Raw genomic sequence first — 20,422 nt, forward strand, 5'->3', positions numbered from 1 at the left:
CATATTCAGTCCCATTGTCAGTTCTTAAGATCTTGATCTTCTTTTCGGTTTGATTCTAGATTAGGGCTTTGAAGTGTCGGAACCAAGGGAACACTTCATCCTTCTTTTTCAAGAAGTATATCCAGGTGTTTCGAGAATGGTCATCTGTAAAAGTGAGATAATATAAGTATCCTCCCAAGGAGTTCACAGGCATCATACCTGATATGTCTGAGTGAACTAGTTGTAATATATCAGAGGTCTTGCTTTGACTTGAAGGGAATGGTCCCCTTTTGAGCTTTCCTTCGGCACATCCCGGACATACACCTTCTTTCTCTACTTGGAATTCAGGCATCGTTGTTACCATCTGTCTTACATCGGGTAGAGCTTTGTAATGAAGGTGGGCAAACCTCCGATGCCAAAGTTCAGACTGAAGTGTTGTGTCACAAGACATGACACCTAGCGGACTTCCACCGACTTGATATAAAGAATCAACTCGAAACCCAAGAGTGAAAGCATCTTTAACATTATTTTTCCATATGCGTACCTTACCATCGCTGAAGGTTACCTTATAGCCTTTGTCTTCCATTGCCGAGATGGATACCAGGTTCTTTTTGAGATCAGGTACATATAATACATCTTGTAAGTGAATCGTATTACCTTGATTCAGTTTAAGAGAAACATTGCCTACACCTTTCACTGGGTATTTCATGTCATCTCCAAGGACAATTTCCAGGTTAGTTTCTTTCTCTACCAGATTATAGAGTACTTCTTTGTAACCAGTGAAGTGTCTTGAGGCACCACTATCAATGAGCCAAATTCCCATTGAGTCCGAAGGAGCGGAGGTAGATAGAGCAGCTGGTAGATAATATTCAGCCTGCTTATCGTCAACAGTGTTAGATTCATACCTGGAATTTCTAGCCTTCTTGAATGGTTGCCCTCTTCCTTGATTTCCCGCATTCCTTTTTCCTTTGTTGTTGAATTTTCCATTCCTTCGATTACCATGAGAGGGATTTTGATCATCGTCATGGTGAGAGTCCTTTCTATCAGGGCATTCCCTTGCATAGTGACCTGCTTTATTGCAAATGAAACATCGTCCTTTTCTTCCATCCTTAAATCCAGCCTTTCTTTTCGATTTAGACCCAGAATTATTTATTTTCTTAGCATGAGAAGAAAAAGCAGCAGGAGGACCTTTAGGCAAGGGCATTTCCTGCTCTTCTACCCTTGTTTGTTCTTGAATGCATCTAGCCATTAATTCCTCGAAACTAGGAATTACATTATTGTTCAGAAGAGTAGTCCTGAACACATACCATTCAGATGGTAATCCTCCGAGAGTTGTGAGTGCCATTTCTCTGTCAGTAATGGTTTCCCCAATAGATAGGAGATAGTTCTTGATCTCGGTGATTCTTAAGAAGTATGCTTGCATACTTTCATCTTTACCCTTCTTGATTTCCCTCAACTTATTTCTAAGAAACAAAACTTGATTTGCATCATTAACTTTAAATAAACTCACCAATCTGTCGTAGATTTCCTTGGAGGTGTCTAGATCAGAGATGTAGGCCACCAAGCGCTTGTCGATAGAGTCCCGGATGATCTTCTTTGTTTTGACTTCTCCATTTTTCCATTTGTTCCAGGCAGCAGCAGATGCATTTGATGAAGGCTCAACAATATTGCCTCTTACATGGTCCAGCACTCCTTGATCTTCAAGGGTTAGATCGATAGACATCTTCCATCCGTGATAGTCAGCTTTCTCACGGAGCTTGTCTTCGGCAGGAAAGAGTGTTGAGGACCCCATAGTTCTTTTAGGATAGCCTTGCCAATCTTCTCTTCAATGATTGCTCTTGCTCTTACTCGAGCTTTGTCTTCACCTCAGCTCTGATACCATGTTAAGTTATGGTATGTTCTATGCTTATAACAGTTTACTTCTTTTTCTTATTATATTCCACCGATTAGCAATCACATGTACATAAAGTAAAGTGCAGATAGAACATTAAACGATCGACAGAAAACAAGCCAAGACAAGAGACACAAGATGTGGCGGCTAGCCAAGGACAAACCCCACAATGTGTGGGGAAACCCTTTGATCAAATCTTCTTTTATCTTCAATAATTCTACAGAGAGAAATAGTACAATAAATATGATTCATATCCGCAGTAGCAAACCCTAGATCAGTAGCATCAGCATTAGCGGCTTCATTATCAAACTAGGGCATACCATATCTCACAAACCGACAGTCGGATTGACTTCATTCCACCACCAAAAGTTTCGGCTTCCAGAGGAGGTTCAGATGAACCTACAGCGCAGTTCAGATGAGGAGATCTTCTAGGCCACGCAAGTCAATCTTTACTTCTGTAGTTGCAGCTTCAGTTTCAGTAGTTTCCGGCTTCAAACTAGGGCAGTCGATATCTTGCAAACCGTTCATCGGATTGACTTCATTCCACCACCAAAAGTTGCGGCTTTCAAAGGAGGTTTAGATGAACCTACAGCGCAGTTCCAAAGAGGAGATCTTCTAGGCCACGCAAGTCAATCTTTACTTCTGCAGTTGCAGCTTCAAATTCAACAGCTTCCGGCTTCACATGTGTGAGAGAGAGAGACCCATTTCAGCGCAGTAGAGAAGAGACTCATATTTGCGCAGTAGAGAGAGAGAGATGTGATGAGATGAGTGAGTCCAAATGAGGAAAAGTCCTCTTATATTTATACACAACGTTGGTGGGTGAATAGATGCCACTGTTGGGCTTCTGAGCCTACATGAGTTGTAGGTCGGCTTGATAATAATTCCATAATCAAAATAAATTCATATCTCCATGAATACTTATCGGAATTGGATGATCTTTATATCAATCCTACACCTCTCGACGAGAGGAATCTAATAAAAATATTATTAGCCATGAATAAGATGACCCACATGAAGTTTTGCCCTGGTTGCCAATTTTAACACTTACAATCTATTTTGGAGGATAATGCCAATTCTAGCCTCCTTGGTTATGTGTTTTTGTTTTGATCTCTATATCATCATCATGTATGTATTGGACAGTGCACTGGGTGCCATTTTGATATAATGGATATATTCATGAGCCTACTTTGATCATATGTTGTCTTCTATCTATATTCTAATGGTGTGTGTTTGGAAACATGAATGAAAATCTTTAAAATTATGTTTTTTATTAAATATATATATATATATATTTAATGTATTTTTTACAACGACCAATTCATTGAAATCGAGTCGACTGAGTTGATACCGAGTTGGAGTCGAAGTCAAAGTCGACCCTCGGCCGAGTCGAAGTCGGAGTCGAAGTTTTAAAACATTGGTAGCAGTAATGGCGATGTCAGTAGAGACAGATGTGGATGAAGCAACAAAGGGAGCTACAATGCAAGATTCCCAAGACAGCGCGAGGCTAGTAGGTTGCAACAGTGCGAGAGGCACGGGAGTGTTGCACCAGTGCAGGATGGCACAAAGAGGTGTGCAACGGTGCAAGATGCATGGAGTTGTTGCAGCAACGCGGAGGTCAGAGAGGGAGCACTTGTCAGTGATAGAGGGAGCTTCAGCATCAGGGGTGTTTCTAGACTGACGAAGATGTCAGAGTTGGGAGATCAGTTACTTACTTCTCAGTAACTGAGTTGCAGTGCAGCAGTTAGCAGTGGTAGTGCTATGGGAAGCACGATGCAGCATGATGAGAGGGGTTGTTGTGCAGATGCAGCAGTGGCAGTGGAAAAGCTATGGGCAGTAACACGGATGCAGAAGAAGTTGCAGTACGGATGCAACAGTGGCAGTGGCAAGGCCATGGGTAGCAGTACAGGATGCAGCAGTGCAAAGGATGTTGGGCAGTAGACCTAGCATCAGCACAGGCACTGATGCCGGATGATCAGAGTGATGCTCAGTGAGGAGTATTACTAGAGCACAATCCTCGCTAAGAGGAAGTGTTGATTTGGGGTAGCATCAGATGTGCTCTAGCCACAAAAATTGGTGGAGAGGCTAAGGCACATGAGATCTCCAATACCTAGAAAGGGTTTAGACAGATTCTAAAAAGTTTGGGAGATACTAAAATAATTAATATTTTTAATGGAGTCCCTAAGTCTAAACTTGGGGAAAATAAAATATTAATGTGAATCAATATAAAACTGTTAGAATGGTCCAAAAAGGCATGGATCAAGCCAAATCTAATCTTAGTTGTTGATTAGGGACTTAATCTCGGTCGTTGATTTGTCAACGAGAAAAGTATAAGAGGAGGCTTGAGGGTCACTTGGAGAACACACCAAGTTGATCAAGATTTCGACTTTCTGGGGCAGCGTTTGCTGAGGAAGTCGAGAGAGTGATCAGAGTTGCAACCGAGGGGCAATGAATATAGAAGCAGAGAGGCAGAGGTAGTGTTGGGAGGATCAGCGCAATAGCTGGAAAAGCTGACACAGAGGGCAGAAGCTGGAACTGCTGGGAACAGTCGGAACAACTGGGAAAACTGACGCAGAGAGCAGAAGTCAAAACTGCTGGGAACAACCGGAACTGTTGGGAACTGCCGGAACAGCTGAGAAAGTTGACACGGAGGGCAAAAGTCGAAACTACCGGGAACAGTCGAAACTGCGGAGAACTGCCGAAACCACTAGGAAAGCTGACGCAGAGGGCAGAAATCGGAACTACCGGGAACAGCTGGAACTGCCAGGAACGCTGACGCAGAGGGCAAAAGAGGTTGACGCAGTCCCTAGAGGCTGACGCTGGGGTTTTTCGTGGGGCAGATTGGAGCTAAGGAGCTGCCGAAGTGTTTATCTGGGGTTTCAATCGGAGCATCTGTCTCCGAAAGAGAGGTACTACCACCGAGATTATTCTTTGTTGGGTGAGCCGGTTTTGGCACCCAGATTGTATTCAGAAACTGCATAATAATAAAACCCTCAAATACCTGCACTGGTTTTCCTACATTGGGTTTTTCCGGGGACATTGGTCCAAAAACAACGGTGTCACTTGTGTGCTTGTTTTGTTTCCTTCAGTTGATGATCTATAATATGTTGAGCATGTACTTGTACTTATTTCTAGTATTTAAATGGTAAATAACTTGTTAATTAACAGAACAAATAGGTAGGAATAAATAAGAAAGTACATGAAGGGTTTCTAACGAGTTAGACTTAGAAATTCCAACACCTGACATCTTAACACCCTTAAGGATCATACTACACTTGGGGCCTCTAGTAGCCTTGGACAAGAACACTTAAATGTGCCTACAGATTCACAGAAGGCATCAAGACGTCCTTGCCACCATATAATACATTCATAGTCACATCAATAGAGTAATTGAATTACCCCTTTGCATTTGGCAACTCCAAGATCAACATGTGGAAATGTATGTCAGTAATTACATATAATCCCCAAGAAAGATACCAATGTATATATTTCATTTATGCAACCATAAGTTATCTCAGCATTATACTTTAATGAAATGAAAAGGTACGATTTTTTCCCTCAGAAAGAAATTAAAAAAAAAAAGAGTATCTCAGCATTTATATGATAAAGTTGTACATATAGTGCAATCGCTAGAATGACATGGATACTTGCTGTCAGACACTGGTTTAAAACTTGCTAACAAGTATGTTAAATATAACAAAAATATGATGTATATAAAAATTGATTACAAGTAAGAACCTAAATCACTAGTGATGTTCAAGCATAAACTAATTCCTTCCAGGGAAATTTCTTCTTCTACTAGGGAATAATTCTCCCTATTACTATGAAAATTTCTTCTTCTACTAAGGAATAATTCTCCCTATTAATTGCAGGAGAGACTGCAAATTCATGTCAAATGGCTATCTGGTCACTAAAGTAATTGTTTGCCTCTTAATAGAGTAAATAATTTATTAAAGGGAGAACATACAAAGCCGCTATGATTACGGTCCCTAAAAAGTTATATGGTAATGCAAGACAAGCCTATGTAACTAGCATCACAAGGAATAAAACAAAGAGAAGAATAAGCTAACTATGATGTCTTATTACAATATCCTAACCTTCAGCATCTGTGCATGAATGTCAATACGAAACAATAGATAACAGTGATTTTTCATTTTGTTAAAAACAGCTTAAGCATTGAAACAAAATAACTTACAAACATAGGCGCATGAATGTATGTTTCACTGGGCGCTGACATCGAGATTTCCAGTCCTGCATCTTACTGACCTCTGAATATAATGAAAAGATAAGTATCACCAATAAGTGACCATGGAAACAATCACAGAGCTAATTGCAACGAAAGAATTCAAAGCAGCCAATCCAGATTCTCTTGCATATGTGATGAACATCATATAACTAGCAATAAAGCAGCTAATCTTCTAATCTAACCTCCCCTTGTAATTGGACCTGCTATAAATGCACACATTGATTTCAGAAGCAACCACAATACATTAGATAGCTCCAAAATGAGACTGCAAACCAGTAAAGCCACAAGACAACGGGTATGATCCTACTGACAACTATGTATGCAATGGTGCATATAAAGCATATACATTTAATTATTTTCATAGACGTCCGTATTCTGTGTGCTATCATGCACATTTAATCTGTGATTCTTGGCTTTAGGCAACCATTCCATAGCAGTCCTTTCCTATGATCTCATATCCACTGAAGAACAATGAATAGTTTTTTATATATGGTGTTAAAGTCTTAAGAATTCCTACAAAGAGGGCATGAGGTGTTGATCAGTTAAAATCATCTATTGCCATCTGATCACTACAAGTGCAAATCTCACATTTGAGTGACTGGCTTCAGCCAGTCAGGTCTGACTTTGACAGCACAACTTTTAGCAGGGATATGATTCCCTCAAGTAACAAATTATTCTTTCTATGTATTACATATGGAGCTTAATATAGTTTCTTTAAGAGATGTCGGACCAGCATGTTACACAAGTTCATCACACCTCTGGATCTTCTAGAACAGTCGATCAACAATCAATTAGGAGTGTTGACTAAGTGGTTAACTAAATTGTCAACTAGGCATTCAATCGTTAGGGAAGTAAGACCAAAGAGGTTGACTGATGTGCAAAATACGGCAGAATTCAAGATCATCATGCGTCCTCACCAATCTAAGTTGACCTTGTCTTCCTCACTTCAAGGGACTTGGTTACATCTTGGTTCTACATAAGATGTCTTTGTGGGTCAATCCAACTGTTGTGATAAGTGAACATATGAACATGTGTGATATATGATTGCATGGAAATCTTTTGGTTTCTTATGCTACTATGCATGTCGAGCTATGCTCACACATGTTAAGTGTTGTAACAGTGTCAATAGACGTCGCCTCTTCTTATAATACCTAGCTCTCTGATCTACCTAATTCCCTCGTTTGCCAACATGGTATCAAAGCTACGGGTTTGAAATCTAGCCTGTTGTCTACATATCTTTTGGAATTTCTCTTGACAAGTCAGTTATATTTTGTAAATTGACTGAGGATTTCAACTTGCAAACTGAATCTCAGATTAATCTGTAGATCTGTACAAAGCAAAAAACTGTTATTCTAAATGGATACAAATATGAAATATGGGCACAATATATGGAAACACTTTTGAAAAGGTAGAGTGATATAGCAGTTTACAAAGACTACATTTCCAGGTCTGAAGAATGAGCAACAGAAATTTGTCATCAACAGGAAAAAGGATGAGGTTGTAGGGGTCCTCATGACCTAAACCTCTAAGGAGATTCACTTTCGTACAAGCAGGATCTACTGTTCAAATGTTGTCTAAAACAAGATGAAAACTCTGTTGGATCAAACAGATGAAAGGCAAGTTATGCAAATTAAGAAAGAGTTAATCTCTTTGGATCCTCTCTCCTTAGAAAGACTTGAAATTTGACTGGCCCTTGTGAAGCAACTTCAATTGAAATTTGGCAAATGCACAAAAGATGTTACAAAGAGAGATGGTCAACTCATAGAACTTATCCTGATGAATCGGAAGACACTCTATGGTGCGTTATGCTCGACACTCCATGTCAACGGGACTTCTAGAAAAGATAATGGGAAGGATTACTCCTTTGATACTTTCTGTAGCTTGCTGATTAGCATAAAGGAAAAATTACTTGATGAAGGGAAACTCGAGATCAAGCAACAGGCCCATTTTTGAAAGGCAAAGGTCAGCAAAATTATAGAGAAAGAGGACAACAATGTAGTCAGGAGAAAGAACATGATTGCATAGACTAGAATGTTAAAGAAGCACGGTGATTGGACTTCAGGTAAGAAATGGTAGAAAGAAGAAAAACTGTCATTATTGTGGGAAATTGGGGCATTTAGAGAATGTTTGGTGGCAAAAAAACAATGACCTAGATCCTCTCTCCTTAGAAAGACTTGAAATTTGACTGGCCCTTGTGAAGCAACTTCAATTGAAATTTGGCAAATGCACAAAAGATGTTACAAAGAAAGATGGTCAACTCATAGAACTTATCCTGATGAATCCGAAGACACTCAATGATGTGTTATGCTCGACACTCCATGTCAACGGGAATTCTAGAAAAGATAATGGGAAGGATTACTCCTTGATACTTTCTGTAGCTTGCTGATTAGCATAAAGGAAAAATTACTTGATGAAGGGAAACTCGAGATCAAGCAACAGGCCCATTTTTGAAAGGCAAAGGTCAACAAAATCATAGAGAAAGAGGACAACAATGTAGTCAGGAGAAAGAACATGTATAGACTAGAATGTTAAAGAAGCACAGTGATTGGACTTCAGGTAAGAAATGGTAGAAAGAAGAAAAACTGTCATTATTGTGGGAAACTGGGGCATTTAGAGAATGTTTGGTGGCAAAACAACAATGACCTAGAGGAGGAAGTGAAGAAGTTAGAAAGAGACCTGTTGACTAGAAGATCAACCCACCTACAGCATCAAACTATAAATTTTCTATAAATAACTATAAATTTTTTGTTACTGCTTCTCAAGCTTTGCATGCTCACACTTACAAGTGATGCATAGTCAACTTTGGTTGCACCCATCATATGGCTAAATATGCTTCTCGCTTTTCTTCATTAGGTGAAGCTATATTAAAAAAGAAATCTTCATATGTTCAGGGTTAGCCCTCAATCCATAGGTTAGCCCATCAATCCATAGGTGTGTGTGAGAATGGTGGTTGCAGAGTGGAAAGACTTAAGGGCAAGGTGCCACAACCATGTGACCAACTAATGGAGATCCAACATCTCGAGTATATAGATGTAAGGAGGGAGCGATTGTGGAGGCATGAGTTACCCCTTCGGCTTGCTTTTTCCACCCCTTTGGTGCGCCTTATACTTCTTTATGTTTTGCTTAGATTTGGGTGCATAACTTAGGAGCCTAAGCTTGCTTTTGAAATTTTCCATTACCCCTTTACGATGAGTCAATTTATCACTCACCAAGGTTGGGCCAATATAAGAGTTCCTTTTATGGATGACGCATCAAGTGCTTGAGCAATTGGGTGATGGCTAATGAGGGGGTAGAGCTAATGGTATGCTTTTGCCCACGCGCTAATCAAATGTCCCAACCATCTTTTGCATTCTACCCTTTTCTTTCATTATGGGGGCTGGAAATATCTAATAGGATTGTCCACCTAACCATCCCTGCATAAAGAGGTAAGATGTTTATGAGACTTGATCTAGTTAGACATTTGAAGTGAGCTATGTGTTTAGTATTTTTCTGACCCTAACATTAGGTATGGTCTACTATGATGCATTTATGGTTATTGTCCCTAAAGATTGGTGATTTCACTTGATCTTGAGTAAGGTTTTGTTAGGTGGTGTCATCACAACAACAAAGGCCTTTGGAGAGATGATTATCACTCCATTCAACAGTATGCCATAGGCCGTTTTACCCATTCCAAAGAGAAGATATGACCTTGTTGATGCAACGTTGATCACCCAAAGTAGAGTGTTGGGTTATATGATTGTTCCACATGGTACTTGACCCTCCAAGGTACCCCCAAATGCTGAAACGTTGAGCCAAGAAGGCTTGGTGTTGATTTCATAGATGATGGGCCCGGGATACCCCCAAGCTGGCCTTGAAACTATTTGATGGGCGTTGCTTGTTCTAGAGCCCGAATGATGATGGTTATCCTTGATGATGGGAGGGCCTGGACATCACTCTTTTACCCCAATGCTTGAGCATATTGGTGCCACATCACCCTCTTTCCTTTTAGAGGGTTATGTAGGGCACATTGGTGATGACATCATGGTTTGGAGGCACTTTGGAGACATTACCCGCGGGCATGGAGCCATTTTTGGAGTATGGAGCACTCATTGACCTATTTTTCACTTGTGGCATTTTGAGCTCCTTTGGAAGATGACATCATAGTGGAGGAGGACTTTCTCCCACACAAGTCAGCTATTTTGGCATTATTTGTTATGCTTTTGAGCTATTTAGGTTGGCTTATAACCTCACACTTGTTGAACGTTCAAAGTAAACTTGTAATGGGGATTTTACTTGTATTTTTTTGTAAAAATAAGGCTAGCAAGACTCATATAAATAGACGCTCCCCTTATTTATTTCATCAACACACATTTGATCACTCCTATACAAAAGAGCATGAATTAATCCTATTTCGCTACTTGAGCAAGATGTGACTTTTCTATGGTGCAAATTTTCTGTGGAGATGATATTTTGCATGGAGATGTTTGTTTGGGTGCTTCTTTGGAGAATTTTTCAAGTTTCATGCTTTATCTTTTATATTTCCCATATTGTATGTGTGAAGAAGGGTTTCTATTTATGCCATGACTAAATTTTAAATCTATGTTGAAATTTTGCTCCATTATTGCATACAAAAATGTTCCCTTTGAAGCCTATAAGGAAACTTTGATTGTGCATTCCTTATATTTAATTTCCCCCCTCACAAAGAAAATAGTTAGAGTCTTAAAAGTGGATGCCCTAGTCATTCCCCCTTACTCCATCAAAACCTCTTCATGGAATTTAGCCCTAGAAGACCGCATTGAGCCCATTTAGGATAAGGCACTAATCATTATTGTGTTGATCATTCATAAAATTTATAAATTTTCCTAATATTTTCCTTGTTCCTAGATGTCTAGGGTTAGTCGTTGCTGGAAAATCAAAGCAGTTATATTAGGGTTTGATTCTCCTTTCTTGATAATTACTTGTGAGTGTGTTGGCTTCTTTTACTTCTTTATTATCTTATCTTTAATCAAGAAATTACCATATTATGTGTGTATGGAGATCACAAAACAAGAGACACAAGATGTAGGCACTATGCCAAGGCAAAACCCCCCTTGAGGGGGAAACCCAGTCAAGAAAAATTCTTCCTTTCAATAGTATTGTTTGAGACTCTTCTCCCTAGACAAACACCAAACCTTCCCTCCACACCAAGTCAGCCTCCCAGATCTTCGACCTCTTTCCAGCGACTTTGACTAGGCAACAGCTTCTAGCATCAGGCAGCTTCCGGCATCAGTGAAACTTGGAAGACTTCTATCTCCCAAACTAGGGCACGAAACAAAGAGAGAGGGAGGCACCAAAAATTTGATTTTCTTCTTCTCCTTAGACTTCCCTAAACTCGCACTTCTTTCAACGTCCCGGCTTCAGACTTCGCACTTCACAGCTGCTCTTGAGATATCGAACTAGCTTGTGATATGATGCTCCAAATGACTTCGATTTGCTTGTATTTATAGGCTCCATGTGAGGTCGAATAAGTGTCCTTAGGCCGACTAGATCTCTTCTAGGCCGACTTGGTGTGGAGGATACATAAATTATATTTGACTCAATACTTAACCTTTTTACACGATTCAAAAGCCCAAGAAGGGACTCTTTAAAAGTACAATGACTTTATTGACTCAAAATAAATCCTAGAAGTCCTCAATGGGGACTTTGACCTAAAACATGGTGACCCAAGCATGAAACCCGTGCTTTAATAAATCACAATAATAATAATAATAATAAATATTTTCTTTATTCCTTTGATAAGTGCATTACATGATGACTCAAATACATTAAATGAAGACCCACCCTTGTTACATTTTCCAACACTCCCTCTTAACTAGGGAGGTATTCATCATATACAAGTACAATGGAAGATCTCAAACTATATGAAATATGAAGAACTTTAGGCACCGCAATGCCATGGACTAGATTCCTGACCAGGGAAATCTATCCAAGTGGGAATAAGGAGGACTCAAGCTTTCAGCCCCTCTAGGTACCATCAGGCTTACTTGCTAATCACCAACCCAAATATCTAGGTGTGTATCCAAAAACAGACCTCTATAATAAACACCACCTTTCCAACTTCGGAACCTAGACATCAACACCAAGTGTCGGTGAGATATCCTCCCAGGCAATGCTTCACTCACAAAGCCTCAACACTCCTTGATCCATTAGATCAAGGATAATCAATCTCTCCCAATCAAACTGATTGGTAACCAGCATGCTTTCAAAAACTTCGAGACGTTTACCTGTACAGAGACAACCCCAACCAATAATACTTTTATATGTAAATAATCAAATACAAGCCTCTGGAGTCTTCCAGACAACAAATGTTGTTTCTCAACTTTCCATAGTAGGACTATCAACCGAATCTTTGACAGAAGATTCCTCAATCATAAATTTTTCATTCCTACTTCATATCCAACAACATATTCTTCAATTGGATCTTGCTTTCCTTCTTTCAGCAACACATCAAAATGCATTCTCCAATTTCATTCTCTCATTCATGGCCTTCACTAAAACTTACATTGTTTGTCTTGGTCTAGTGCATGACACATGAACTAGAGAACCATATTTGTCACTCCCTCTTAATCAGAGAGGATCTAATCATTCATGTACAAAGAATATTCTTCAACCATCCTCTTTTCTAGGGAGATTTCATCTAGGCTCCCTCTTAACCTAGGGAGTTCTACTTTTTCTTTATGACATCAGAGAATCTTTCGTGGCTTCCAACCATTTCATCAGAGTTATCATCATTCCCATCATGCTTATCACATCAACGAACATCTTCATCATATTGAATATTGTGTACCTGCACAACTTAGATAGCAAGTACAACCAAATCTATAGAAGCATGAAGTTAGCCATATCAGAATTACGGAAGCATATATTAGATACCCAAAATTAACTACAAACAAGAGACACATACTCTTCAACGACTTGCTAGGGACTTTATCATAAACCCTAGACTACTTCATCAAGTCTTATTTCATAACAATTTTCATTACATCTTCGGTTTCAATGTTTCTTTGCAAAGGTATGACATAACTTATAGCAAGCCCTAGAAACAATTCAAACAAGTATAGATCTGCAATGTATATAACTTTTAGAATTTATATGTTAGACTTTCTACTAGGAATTTATACAAACCCTAGATTTCATACAAGAGATTCAATAATTAAAACCAATCACAGCTTAGTCATCAACATGACCAGCTTCCATTAGGGTTAGTTTCAAACCCTAGATTTTCAATCAAACATCAATCCCAACTAAAAACTCAGATTTCAACAATCTTACACAAATCTCAAATCATCATACATCAGAGATTTTTACTTCTACTAAGGTTCAACTCCAAAACCCTAGAATTTCATTTTCACAACAATCATTATATAAATAGATCTTAGATTGCCACATCACTCATACTAGAGAATTTAACTACTACTAGGGTTTGGCTACAACACCCTAGATTTCCAAATATCATCATCCTAGAATCTCAGACAAGGACTTATATTAAATCCTAAGACCTATGACCATCAATAACTAGGTCAACACACATATCTAGGAATGCATAAGCATATCATTAATACATATACGAGCCTAGACCAAGTTAGGGTTTCAACCAAATGTACACACACATATATATACCCAGGGTTTCATTCCTAGGATCTTGCTTTCATAACAAAGGTTTTTCTTATATGCCCAACCAAACACTAAAGATCTAGGGTTTCATAACTTAGCAAAGCAAACCCTACTATTCCAAAAATTTCAAAGGTTTGAGATCTCAAACAAACATCATTCAACCCTAGTAAGTTAAGATTTCATGATCATACCAAAATCCCAAACATGAAATCATCAACAAGAACTTCAAATAACATTTCTCAGTAACCCTAAGCAGTTTAGGGTTTCAGACATTCAAATTAGCATACCCTTAGGTTAGGTTTTCCAGAGAACCTGTCTAGTGTTCTATAAGAACAATTAAGGGTGTTAGGAGGGTAGATTTATCAAGTGATGAATCACCTAATAACAATAATCTTTATGATTCAAGACAGCTAGACATAACGATGTTAGTAACACAAATTTCAAAATAAGATGAAGAGAATTTTACAAGATGTTTGTTCTAAGACATACCTGGAGATGTTTCTTGACAAACCTTGTACAAATTCCTTTAAGTGTAAACCATGGTCTTCTATACCTATAATTCATACTTTCAAGCAAAACATTTGATACCATGAACATGATTTAATTTCTTAAGTTCGATTTCCTACATAGCCATGAAGGATGGAATTCTATGAAAAGTTATTCTTTCTTTCGGTTAGGGTTTCCACTTTGGACCTAAATTCCTTGAACTTATCAAATACTTCATCTTTTGTTTTTGAGAAGGTATAGCCATGTCTTTCTAGAAAGGTCATCAATGAATATCACATAGTAGAGATGACCTCCAAGTGATTTGTCAGACATGAGCCCACACACATCGGAATGAATGAGGTCTAATATTTCTTTAGACCTAGTTTCACTATTATGAAATGGCTTCCTTGTATGTTTTCCCAAAGATCATCCCTTGTACACACCTTCATGATCTAACTTCATATTAGGAATACCATGAACCAGTTGATGAAGAGTAGGGATGACCTTACAATGAAGATGATCATACCTTCTATGCCATAGCTCAATGGGACTTATTTCCATATGAACCAATGCTTGAGGAGGTAGTGTAATGACTCTATAAAGACTTCACGAACTCCAGTAACCCTAGCTTTATCAATGCTAGAGTCTTTTCCCCAAAGCAATACTTTTCCATCAACAAAAGCAATTCTTTCCCCTTTATCTTCTAAACAAGACATAGAAAGAAAATTCTTTTTCAAACCTAGAACATATATAATGTTGTTGAGGTGCAGCTTCGATCCATTATCCAACTTCAACGATGTTGATCCCAGGCCTCTAACAGCATAGCTTTTATTGTCACCCAATTTCACTGCATGAGAAGATGGCTCCTTTGATAGTGTATGAAGTTGTTTACTTTGTCCTCTCATGTGTCTCGATGCTCCACTATCAATGATCCATGCATTGTCAACATTAAGAGAAGTTGTAAGAGCAGCCAAGAATCCTTGACTTTTGACCTTGTTGAATAAGTAGTAGATGACCTTCTTGATATAGCTTCCAGCAGTGTTGATACCCATTCTTATGTAGTTCATCAAAGAGGGAGAATCCATGCCAACAAAGTGATCTGCGACTCTTCCTGACCTTAGCTCTGATACCATGTTGGAAAATCAAAGCAGTTATATTAGGGTTTGCTTTTTCTTTCTTGACAATTACTTGTGAGTGCGTTGGTTTCTTTTACTTCTTTATTATCTTATCTTTCATCAAGCAATTACCATATGATGTGTGTATGAAGATCACAAAACAAGAGACACAAGATGTAGGCACTATTCCAGGGCAAACCCCCCCCCGAGGGGAAAACCCAGTCAAGAAAAATTCTTCCTTTCAATAGTATTTTTTGAGACTCTTCACCCTAGACAAAGACCAAACCTTCCCTCCACACCAAGTCAGCCTCCCAGATCTTCAACCTCTTTCCAGCAACTTCGACTAGGCAACAGCTTCAGGCATCAGTGAAACTTGGAAGACTTCAATCTCCTACACTAGGGCACAAAACAAAGAGAGAGGCACCAAAAATTCGATTTTCTTCTTCTCCTTAGACTTCCCTAAACTCGCACTTCTTCCAGCTTCCCGGCTTCAGACTTCGCACTTCCCAGCTACTCTTGAGATATCGAACTAGCTTGTGATATGATGCTCCATATGACTTCGACTTGCTTATATTTATAGGCTCCATGGAGTTAGATGACTGTCTACTACTTTTCACACCACTGTCATGCTTATGATCAGACCTTATGATGCATATATCATGTTGGGAAATCAAAAAGAAAATAAAAATTTTCTTGCTCTTGATAATTACTTGTGATGTTTCTTATTATTATGATTCTTTACATCTTCTTTCTTTAGGTCATCAAGCAATTACCAAAAGCAGCAGCACATAAAACAATGAACACAAGATGTAGGCACATGCCAAGGCAAAACCCCCCTCGAGAGGAACACCCCCAGTCAAAATAATTCTTCCTTTCAATAGTATTCTTTGAGACTCTTCACCCTAGACCTTGACCATACCTTTCCTCCACACCACGTTAGCCTCCAAAAGATTGACCTCTTCCCAGCAACTTTGACTATGCAGCAACTTGCAGCAGCTAACAGCTTCCGACAACAGTCCAACTTGGAAGACTTTGATCTCCCAATCCAATCCAGAACATGAAACAAAGAGATACCACCACCAAAATTTCAATTTTCCTTGACTCCTTAAACTCACCCAAACTCGCATTCACTTTGGCTTCCCGACAACAGACTTTCCCAGCTACCCACTTCACACATTTGCCCAGCAACAAGATTTTCGCACTTCTGCCCAGTAGAGAGGATTCAAACTTGATGAGAAGTGATGCTCCAAATGAATTCAATGTCCTTTTTATAGGCTTCTTGTGGGGTTGAATAGGGTCTTAGGCCGACTTGATCTTCCCTTAGGTCGACATGGTGTGGAAGTTCCATAGTTCATATTTGACTCAAAACTAAACCTTTTTACATGATTCAAAAGCCCAAGAAGGGTCTCTTTAAATGTACAATAATTCTATAAACTCAAAATAAATCCTAGAAGTCCTCAATGGGGACTTTGACCTAAAACATGGTGACCCAAGCATGAAACCCATGCTTTAATAAGTCACCATAATAATAATAATAAACTTTTTTCTTTATTTTTTTGACAAGTACATTACATGATGACTCAAATCCATTAAATGAAGACTGAACCTAGTTACATTTTCCAACAGTCGCTAGGGTTTTAGGATAAAATTTTGCACAAAAGTGAATTTGTGTGTGAGGATTTTGGCTCGTAAACTAGGAATTGCATCAATAAATGACATAAAAGCAAAATCTAACATTGTACATGGTTAAATCCTTCCTAATTAGGGTTGACATCATCCTAATTTGTTGTTTATGCTTACTTTTCAGCCAAAATACTCCATTAGTAACACTAACCCTAGGTGTTTATTGGAAGCCCTTTATTCCCTTTTGTTGCTTATCCTTGAAAGGCCCCTTTTCTTTGGTTGTTATATGACATCGTGTGCCCTGTCATTGCAACTCAGCAAAACCCTAACTTACAACAACCATATTTTTGTTTCTTGGAGTAAAGTACTTGAATATTTGCATAGAATATCTATGCCTTTCTAGACACTACCAACATTTATTCCATCTATTAGACCTAATATCTACCACCTTGAGCCACAGTAATTGAATATCCTTTTGGTGATTTAGGGAAGCCTTTGTTGTGGTAAAATACCACTAAGGGTAGGAGAAAGGTTGTTGAGGTGACAGTGAAAAACCTTTCTCTTGTTGCCATAAGGTTTGGTTCTGCCTAGTGGGGCTTTGCACTAGGCCTACTAGATTTTGCAGTTATAGTTGCCATGCATATAACTTGGAAGAGAATCTTATGAGCTTGTACCTAGTGAGAACCAGTGGCAAGCTAGGGAAAACCGATTTTGTTACGAGAGCATCGGGTTGGTTTTGAAGAAAGAACCATAGAAACAACATCATAAAGGTCGGGGACATGCACCCTGTGTTTGTGCCATGACTTCCCTTAATTGAGCCCATGACCTACCACTCCACGACTCCTAGACTGAATCAAGAAGATTTGAGATGGCTGGAGCAGTTTTCCTGCTTGAATTGATGGTAGATCTCTGACTAATCTGAATTCTTGGGCATTGTGGGTTGGGCTGAGAAAGAGAGATACAGCCCAATAGGAGATTCCTTCACCCTAGTGGTATCATCCTGGCTTTGGAGCTGATCACTAATTCCTATGGTTGGGCAATGAATCACTCCTTAATAATCAATTTGGTGAATTTGTATTTATTTACAAGTAAGTGTTCATATCTATTTCTTTGTGGAATACTTTATTTGTATAATGTTATGTGCTTCTCTGAATTCAATTGTGAAATGAATGAATTATTTTAATAGAATGGTTATGTAAATGAGATTGATATAAAGCCCCAAGGGTTAGCTCAATTGGTCGTGTTCTCGTCGCTAAAGCACCTCGCTGATGGGAGGTCACGGGGTCAATTCTCCTTGACGCTCTCGAGGTTAGGCTCTACTAATGCGCCAGCGGGCAGTGATCCCTTCAAGTGGATCTGCCCAGATATTTCCTTGGAAAAAATATGAGATTGATATAATCTCATATTAGTTATGCATGTGGTTAAATCCTTTTTGAGCAGTTACTAAGAATTGGTGTCCTTTAATGTTTAATTCAAGCTACAAGTGTATGTGATGTTAATTATGCAACTGCTTTTGCCTGTAAATTGTGTACGAGATTGCAAGAATTGAATTGAATTCATCACAGGAAAATCTCAAATGGAAATGAAGAAGATATTTTGAATGCAGTGCCCTGACAACCCAGTATTGTACAGAATCACAAATTGGAAGTGCCAAGTATAATGCATCAGCTTCCTGATAATATCTTGCACTATTCGACAATATTTCCCCAGCTATATTCTATTCCATTATAAAAAAATTGGAACTTTGGATTACAAACTTATAAATAGGTCAAATTGATTTGTAAAGGACCCCTTTTAAAAACCCCGCCAATGGTACACATGGACACCAAGTCACCAACAATGGTCCAAGAGGAAATTTAGATCCATACGGAAAAAAGGGCAGGTTGTCAAGGAAAAAAGACAAATCAAGAGTTTAAAGATGCATTCAGGGAGTGTATTTTGGGGGGCAGAGAAGAGTGTCTGTAGGTTTTGAAGAACCAAGAAAGAGATTAGGTAGAGTACGAAGATCACACTTCACAAGAGGATGCAAATCAGAACACAGTGTGCAGATCTCCTTGTCAATACTAAGACACAAGTAAGGCAAAACATTTGTATCTCTCATTTGTGCCACAAGGCTCTGTATTAAGCATTCTCTCGTAAATATATTTAGTATTTACACCTAGATTTTTTTTAAACCGGAATGAGTGTTTCTCCGATTTATAATTTCTAAGTAGTTGATGTGGGGATATGTTTATGACTGTTGATATGTTGTTCTTCTATGATTTTTTTATTCATGTTCAATATTTTGGCATCTATAGCAGAGTTTTCAATATTAGTTTTGTTTTGGTCAATTTGTTATTTGTTGTGGCAGAATTTTAATGTAAAATGGGCATAATAGTAGGTTAAATCTGCCAAGCCCACTCAGAAAAAACTCAGATTGGATGACTAATATTGACTTATCTAAACAAGATCATAGATCATCTCTAAGTAGATGATACATGAGGTAGTTGAACTCAGTTGAAGACAATTTGCTTCAACTGATTCTCCCAGGTGACTCCATCACCACGCTGCACCTATCATTGTGTCGCTTCTCATCATCATGTTGCACCTCACCGTGCTGCACCATGTTGCACCCATGTGCCATTGTTGCACCATGTTACCACACTGTTGTCCCATGTGGCATGTTGAACCATGTTGCCATACTGCATGTACCATGTGCTTGCAGCACCATGCTTGCTATGTTGTCCCATTGTGACATTGTTGTACCATGTCATAACTTGTTGTCCTATTGTGTTTGCAGCACCGTGCTTGTTGTTGTCCCATGTGGCATGATGTACCTTGTTGTTGTCCTAATGAGTTTGTAGCACCATGCTATTGTTGTTGTCCCATTGTAGCCTTGTTGTACCTTGATGCTGTCCCAATGCACCATGCCATTGTTGTTGTTGAGATATAGACTGGTTAGGGCACTTCAGGTTAGTGCCACAGCCCTCAAACAGTCACCTAGGCAACCCTTAGTCTCCACGCTATCCCTTGTTGTGATGGTATGGCCTGCGGCCTACCACACAACCTTGTTGTAGCTTTATGGCCCACACATCACACTCAAACCAGCCCTTAATTTCTGCGGCCTAGGCAAGTAAGGCTTCTCTCCACTCGTGTTGTTGTTACGGGCACTGTACAACCCCAAACACTTCCACAGTGTCCCGTTTTCGAGTGGCCTACCATAGACCTCTACTGCACACTACCAGCCTTCCGAAACAATCTTACCTTACCTCGGCCCTCTAGAAAAGATTCACAGCCCTCCTTCCAATAATTCAGTCACCTGAAATGACCTTAAGATAGCCCTTCAAACCCTCGCTAGAATGCTGCCTTAGCTGCAGACTAGTCACAACAAGAGGGTCCCTTTACTCGGCCTGTTACAAGAGAGAACAGTCCTCAAAACATCCACTGCTCGGCCTCCTTAATCTCCTCCACATC

General features: G+C 39.2%; 1 protein-coding gene across 2 annotated transcripts in view; it reads right to left on the reverse strand.

Annotated features, from left to right (window-relative positions):
- LOC149158568 (uncharacterized) overlaps positions 1-20,422 on the reverse strand; it is a 93,964-nt gene that overhangs the window by 44,332 nt on the left and 29,210 nt on the right. For both annotated transcript variants that reach the window (XM_089437769.1, XM_089437768.1), the window contains exon 2: positions 6,063-6,135. In XM_089437769.1, the coding sequence (XP_089293895.1) occupies positions 6,063-6,104 (42 nt within the window). In that variant the 5' untranslated portion in view covers positions 6,105-6,135. The remainder of the gene's footprint in view (positions 1-6,062; positions 6,136-20,422) is intronic.

This window comes from Pinus tabuliformis, chromosome 5_2 (genome assembly GCF_031772625.1).
Source record: "Pinus tabuliformis cultivar Carrire ecotype Pingquan chromosome 5_2, CPIR1, whole genome shotgun sequence".
Lineage (NCBI taxonomy): Eukaryota > Viridiplantae > Streptophyta > Pinopsida > Pinales > Pinaceae > Pinus > Pinus tabuliformis.